The following is a 7,086-nucleotide window of genomic DNA, read 5'->3' as shown; positions in this document are numbered from 1 at the left end:
CACATGCATGGTTATTGAAAACACTTTTCCTTTGTTTCTTTTAGTTAGGGTTTCTTTTCTCTCTCTCTCTCTCTCTCTCTCTCTCTCTCTCTCTCCCTCCCTCCCTCCCTCCCTCCCTCCCTCCCTCTCCCTTATACTGGGGACTTCTTTTGCTTTTCAATACTGGGACCATATCTCTTATCTAAATTCGAAATGATAGGCATTTTCTCTAGTAACAGCTCACCTATTTGTAAGTAAGTTTGGATGTAACAAAATATTAAGTATTTAATCATTGTGCTTTGCCTTAAATAAGAAGCCTTTACCAGACTAACATACATAGGGCAGTACAAAAGTCTGAAAAAGAGTGATACTCATTACTAAATATATACATTTTAAAAGTAAAGATAGCTCATTCAGATATGACAACTAATCAAACGTTGCCAAAGTAATTCATAGATGTTTCTTGTTTATTTTCTGCTTTACCACAGTGCAAAAGAGGTATATAAACATTCTTGAATTATAAGATGCTAGAATAACAAAAACATCTTTTCCTAGTTTAAAAAAATACTCAACAGGAAAAGGATTATTTTCTCAATTCAATTTTAGAGCTATCAATTTCAGGAAACAAAGTGAGAACAACAGTCCCATTTACAACAAGAAGAACCTGGTCATTACTCTCCCCAGGATGAATTAAAATGATTCTTACCTAATTCATAGAGATGCCCATCTACATGTACTAACGCAATAAAATGAAGATCTACTTTTTCATCTATACTTGGTGCCTGGAATAGGAGGGAAAATGTATGAAAAACATTAGTAGTTAAACAAATCAGTCAAGTACAAATAAATGTATATAAATGGTATCAAATGACAGAAGACAACATTTATCCAATCTAATTCAAGGCCAATTACTGATATGAGCACAGAGTGACCATGTGTACATTTGTGACACCATGTTCACCATCAACAAGGAAGACACATGTTTTAGTTCACCTACACTGGAAACTGAACACTTGCTTAACTTGGAAATCCCAGTGTCCAGCATGAGACGCTCTCTATGTGCACAACATATACACAATGTACATTGCTCAATGAAATGCACGACTGAGCTCATTTATGCAATTATAAAACTTTAAACTATGAATGGCAAAAAATTTTTCATAACTCTTAAAGTTAGCAACTCTTTTGAAGTTAAATTTTAGGACACCAGAGAGTAAATCATCTGTTGCCTGAGCTTAAAAATCTTATGCTTTGAACAATGCAGTATAAACAATCTTTCCAGATTCAAACAGCTTATAAATGAGAAGATGTAAGGAAACAGTCTGATGATTATAACTGTAGAAAGGAAAAACTTAATATATAAAAACCTGTAACTTCTATTTCTTTGTTCTTTTCTTTAACCCTTAATAAACTATTTAAACTATACCTACATTTCCTTTTATCAAATTCAATTTACACAAGTAATACTCACATTTCTTAGACAGTTGAATAACTTAGGTAAAGTTATATAAGCTGGCATTTTATAATATATAGTAAATGTGTTAGTTATTTACCAACTCTAAATAAGTTGAAAGGAAGTGCAATCACAGCTAAATACATATGGAACTTTAATTATTTGAAGCAAAAATTTTGAGGTAGTTGAAACCAAATTATGTCTCCTATTGTCTAATATCTTTTTTCTTTCTTTCTTTCTTTCTTTCTTTCTTTCTTTCTTTCTTTCTTTCTTTCTTTCTTTCTTTTTTTAAGATTTATTTATCATTATACATAAATACACTGTAGCTGTCTTCAGATGCACCAGAAGAGGGTGTCAGATCTCATTACAGATGGTTGTGAGCCACCATGTTGCTGGGATTTGAACTCAGAACCTTCGGAAGAGCAGTCGGTGCTCTTAACCACTGAGCCATCACTCCAGCCTGTCTAATATCATTTTAGGCAACACAATATCTTATAACTCAAAGGTTGTTATTTCCACCATCAAACAATTATATATTTTTCAATAGTTTAATATAAATGCATTTGATGCAGAAATTAAAATTGCAGAATAAGCACTGCCTTTTTACTCACTACTGTTGTATTTCATAAAGCATCCAGAATGGCTCCAAATATTTACTGACATAATGACTCATTTAGTCTTATTCTTTTGAATTATTTCCCTTGAGTTATAAGTAAAAGAAAAATCCTCTTAAACTGATAGGGCAAACTACCTCTTGTCCATTTCCATCTAGAACTAAAGAGCTCCACAGCTGTAGAAATCAACGTTACAGTTTACCATCATTCCATTCCTGTACTTCTCTTTAATACAGAGCCCTTTCATGACAGGAACTGACGTTAAACTTTAAGACAATCTAGTTTCGTAAAGTCTTGTCTCCTAAAGATGCTAAAGTATGTTTCATATTTTCCACCATGCTGGACAAAAGCCCAATCTTTCTTGAATCTAGTAGTCCTTCAAATACTTGACATGGGTGACAGTCAATTTCCTTACTTCCCAGTCCAGAAATGTCTGTGGTTACTCAATCTCCTATCTTTTTATCAGTTAGAAGAGAGTCTAGTTTTTCAAGGCTGAGCCAAGGCAAATCCTTATAAATTCATTATAACACAAAAATCCTACAAGGAATTTCTTAACTGGGAGTCTTATTTTACAGACAATAAGATAATATTTAAAAATATTAAGTAAACAAGGCTCTGAGTTTCAGTTTTCATAAATGATTTTCTTCAGCTAGTGCCTTTAAGAACTGGGCATCATTTAGCTTCCATTGTTCATATCACCCAGTGAGGTGCAAGGCAGCTTTGGGTTTCTTATCTGGTTCAAGGCTTTTGAGTATTAAGATAATAGTTTTGTTCTACTACATGTGGATTTTTAGTTAATTTTTTTAACTTTAATTTTTCTTTCACATGTGTAGGTATTTTTCCTGATGAATATCTGTGAAGCATGTGCTTGCACTGTCTACAGAGGCCAGAAGAGAATGTCAGATCCCTTGGGGCTGGAGTGACAGAACATTGTGAACTGCCATGTGGGAGCTGGGAATTGAATTGAGATCCTTTGAAAGAGCAACCTGTGTTCTTAACCACTAAGCCATTTTTTCCAGTCCCACCCCACTGAGGTTTACATGACATTGTGAAAATATTTGTAAACTGTTAAGTGCTATATAAGCCTTATATATTATATTAATATATTGTCACAAATGTAAGCAAGTATCAAATCTAATGTATCAAAATTATGCACCAATATCCCTTTTAACTTGAAGTGGAAATTAAAATACAAATCTCAAACCAGGTATGCTGGCACATATCTATAATTCCAGTACTTGAGAGGCTAAGGCTGAATGATCAAGAGTGTGAGGACAGAGCAGTGAGATCCTGTCTTACAAGCAAAATCCCTAAAAAGCAATTATCAAACTCTAAAGCCTTCAAACTCCTCTTAAAAGGTAAATGTGTCAACTTTCTTCAGGACCTCATTAGTTCTGGGAAGCTTTATCCTTTGACTAAAGTCTAACGTCTGCAATCATTCAATCACTCAACAAGTATCCCAGGAAACCCAAGAGTAAGCAAGCAGCGAGTTCCAGCATGCGTGCCTGTCCAGAATAGCAAAGAACATAGCAAATATGAAAAACAGAAGCTATATATTGGGACATTTTGCCTTACCAATTACATTTTTGTGTCTTTTAAATCCTCAATTTAGAAAGCTTATTAATCCCAAAGAATTAAAAGTGATATAAATCAATTATCAATGTATTAACTACTAAATATAAGTTTCACATTAGGAAAAGGTTTAAGGTATAATTATAGGGCACTTAATCTATACTAGGTATTGATAGAACGCTGCATTTGTATTGACCAATTAATCACAGATCTAGTTAGGTAGGTTATATATGTATCTTGCACTCAAGAACACAGAGGTAAAGGCCTTAAATGACACATTTCAATGGCTAACACATTCATGCAATGCAGCTCCAGTCCATGTCCTTAAGCACTATGCTATGGAAATTTTGCAAAGCAATAAGGCAATGGAATTAATATGCAGCAATAAACAACAATACACAAAAACATAAAACTGGAAATGATAAGGTTTATAACATTCTCATTTTACGTTTAGAATTTTTAAATACAGAAAATTTCCATACATATAATTAAGTGAATTGTCCCCGGTCAGAATGTACAAAATTAAATTGTACTTTGTTCTTCCAGTTCACTCTATCCTTCACTGGGCCAAACAGTACATAGCACAGCAAGAAGCATAAGTATCAAATGGATGAAGGAATAAAAGTGACAAATCAATGTTGTAATCTGGTGAGGAGAGAGGTGGGGAGGAAAGGAGGAGAGGAAGAGAAGGAGGGAAGGGAAGGGAGGAGAGGGAGAGGGAGAGGAGAGAGGGGAGGGGAGGTGGATGAAGAGAAGGAGAGGAGATAAGGAGGAGAGGAAGAGAAGGAGGGAAGGGAAGGGAGGAGAGGGAGAGGGAGAGGAGAGAGGGGAGGGGAGGTGGATGAAGAGAAGGAGAGGAGATAAGGAGGAGAGGAAGAGAAGGAGAGAGGGGGAGAGAGTAATAACAGGCAGGCTGTTGATATTCAGTACAAATGAAAGGTATATAAGGACCATACTGATATTTGATGGAAGTAAATGCTCAAAGAAAACTGTTGACTTGATAGTTTGAAGGTAGCTTTAAAAGGTAAATGAGGGGGAAGGAAAGGGACATTTCACTGTTTTTAAATGTTAAATGTATGTGTAATTAAACTTCCTGCTTCAAATGCCATAATGATTTATAGAAATAAACAAATACCTATGGATCATATGCCAAAGCATTCGGATACTGCATGTTTACACAGGTTCTATCCAAGCACAGTCATTGCTTTCAGTAGCTTAAAACATCAGAAAGATAAGGGCTTAGTTGCTTAATTCTGCATTTATTTTAGTGCACGAGAACTGTTAGAATTCTATCAACTTGGATATTTACATATATATATGCATACACATATGCATATATATATATATGTACACATATACATATTATAATAGTTGACTGATAATTTTAGCTTACAAGAGAAATAATAAAATTTGCAGGACACCTATATCAGCACACAAGGAGCAAATTTCCACCTCCTAATTGGAAAGATCTTTAGAAACCGAACTGGCAGGAAAGATTGGATCAAGATTAAGCCAAACACCTGAGCCACATCAAGGAATAAAGTAGCTTAGATGCAAAACACTACACCATGAAGGGTTCAGACTGAGGGCAATCTAAGTAAAGCAGTCCAGAGGATGGCAAGAGACTAGTCATGCTCAGAAATAGGAAAAAAAAAAAAATAAAGGAATAGATGGCAAAGAACTCAGAGGTACATAGCATTTGTTGACCTAAGTTATCTAAGTGAAATCAGAGTGTTGAAGGGTAGAGAAACACACACACACTTTAACAGTTCACAGAAACTTAGTGTTATCACAAATGCCAGTCAGTACTCAGCAATAGGCAGGGACCCACAGATTCACAGAATATGGAGTGGAAAGACGGATATTCACCAAGGCGCAAGCAAAAGTCAAGCCAGACTGCAGAGCATGAGGTATGCTTGCAACTTTATTGGGGCAGAAAAAGCTAAATGGTTGAGTGAACCAAGAGAAAAGCACTTTAAAGACGGAAGACGTTTAAGGAAAAACAAACACACAAACAAAAGAGACTGCCCTTGTCACTGGGAGAAGAGATGGAAGATTGACTACACTTACAACAGAATGGAGACCCAAAGATGGCAGGCGTAAGAAGGGTCGCCAGCGACGAAGACGGAGAGATGGACTGGTAGCCTTTGCAGGGCCTACATGGTTACGTTTGCCCCAGGGCAGGGATGCATGGTGACACAATGATGAGGCCTTCGCTCTGCAGTGGCTAGAATGAGGCTGTGGTGAGGATGGCGAGGAGGACTACATAATTAAAAGAGAGAATATTTTACTTAGACCACGTTACTGGGAGATCGTGTATCTTTAAAAGCAACGTATGGTCATACTTGTATTCATATGGTCGAGTACCTTCAATAATTGTATTCTAGTCAAAGATCACATATGAATGTTGGGGAAAATGGGAATTTATAACAAAGCACATTCCATAACTTTTTAAGTGCTCATCTGAAACTTTACATATCCTCATTTTCATTGCACAGACTCATGAAACTAACGATTTAAAAGCCACTAAAATAGTATTGCTATATATATCAGGTTTTAAAAATGTAACACAAAATTATGCAACAGACAAGACACATAAAGAACAAAAGTGGAGAAAAACCATATCATAATAGGTACTGGTAAAAACAATTATTTAGAGTATAAACTCTAATAAGAGAGAATTAAGCCCTTAAAATTATAAACAAGAGTAAAGCTAATCCCTCTGGGGGTGAAGACCTGAATTAATCGTCCTTGTTATTAGCTGACAGGTTATAAGGAAGGCATCAGAACCTACTGTCCATCTTTTGAGTAAATAGTAGCTATGTAAACTGTGTACCACTTATTCTATGCCAGGTACTCTCTGAAGTATTTCATATCTATCCGTTCATTTATCTCCCAGTAACCTAGGGGATCATTCCAACTCCACACAAAGCTTACAATCAGAGGAAGCAGAGCACCAGTGGGCGAGTGACAAGGTCATGCTACCAGCGTGTTGGAGGACTGGAGCTACTAGATGAGATTCTAGAGCTTAACGGTCGTAGTCACCAGCACAGGGTCTATGTGGGGCCAAGAGAATGCTTCTGCTGCCAGCTTTTAATTATACTAGGCTATAGTGAACCCAGGGATAATTCTCTTAAGAATAGATACTGGGGGACAATTTTCCAAATGCTGTTGTCAACAGATAACAGCCGCTGCATTTGAGATTTATTTCTAGCCTGACAAAGCCACCATCTCTATAGGTACAATAAGAAGAAATGAAAATAAGGGTCGTCAGTTCTTTGGTGATAATACATTTCATCAGCCACAACATTAGGAAAGCGCCTTTAGCTTGAAATAATCTACAAAACTCTTCTCATTCTTAAAAGCCTTTGTTGGTATTTTGTTGGCACTCTTATAATGAGTAAGCTATACACTAGCCAAAAATACAATTGGCATTTCCACCATGGGGGATTAAGAAAAGTTCAGCAT

At 36.1% G+C, this 7,086-nt stretch overlaps 1 protein-coding gene across 2 annotated transcripts in view; it reads right to left on the bottom strand.

Annotated features, from left to right (window-relative positions):
• Nucleotides 1-7,086, bottom strand: part of Uchl3 (ubiquitin C-terminal hydrolase L3) — a 44,685-nt gene that overhangs the window by 5,931 nt on the left and 31,668 nt on the right. Inside the window, exons 7-8 of one of the 2 annotated variants that reach the window (XM_029541912.1) lie at nucleotides 5,689-5,880; nucleotides 686-761 (exon numbers count right to left, since the gene is read on the bottom strand). In XM_029541912.1, the coding sequence (XP_029397772.1) occupies nucleotides 686-761; nucleotides 5,689-5,880 (268 nt within the window). The remainder of the gene's footprint in view (nucleotides 1-685; nucleotides 762-5,688; nucleotides 5,881-7,086) is intronic. The other variant, XM_021203392.1, reaches the window with a different exon arrangement.

Source organism: Mus pahari, chromosome 8 (assembly GCF_900095145.1).
Source record: "Mus pahari chromosome 8, PAHARI_EIJ_v1.1, whole genome shotgun sequence".
NCBI lineage: Eukaryota > Metazoa > Chordata > Mammalia > Rodentia > Muridae > Mus > Mus pahari.
The sequence above is the reverse complement of the archived record's forward strand: the minus strand, read 5'-3'. Positions and strand labels throughout refer to the sequence as shown.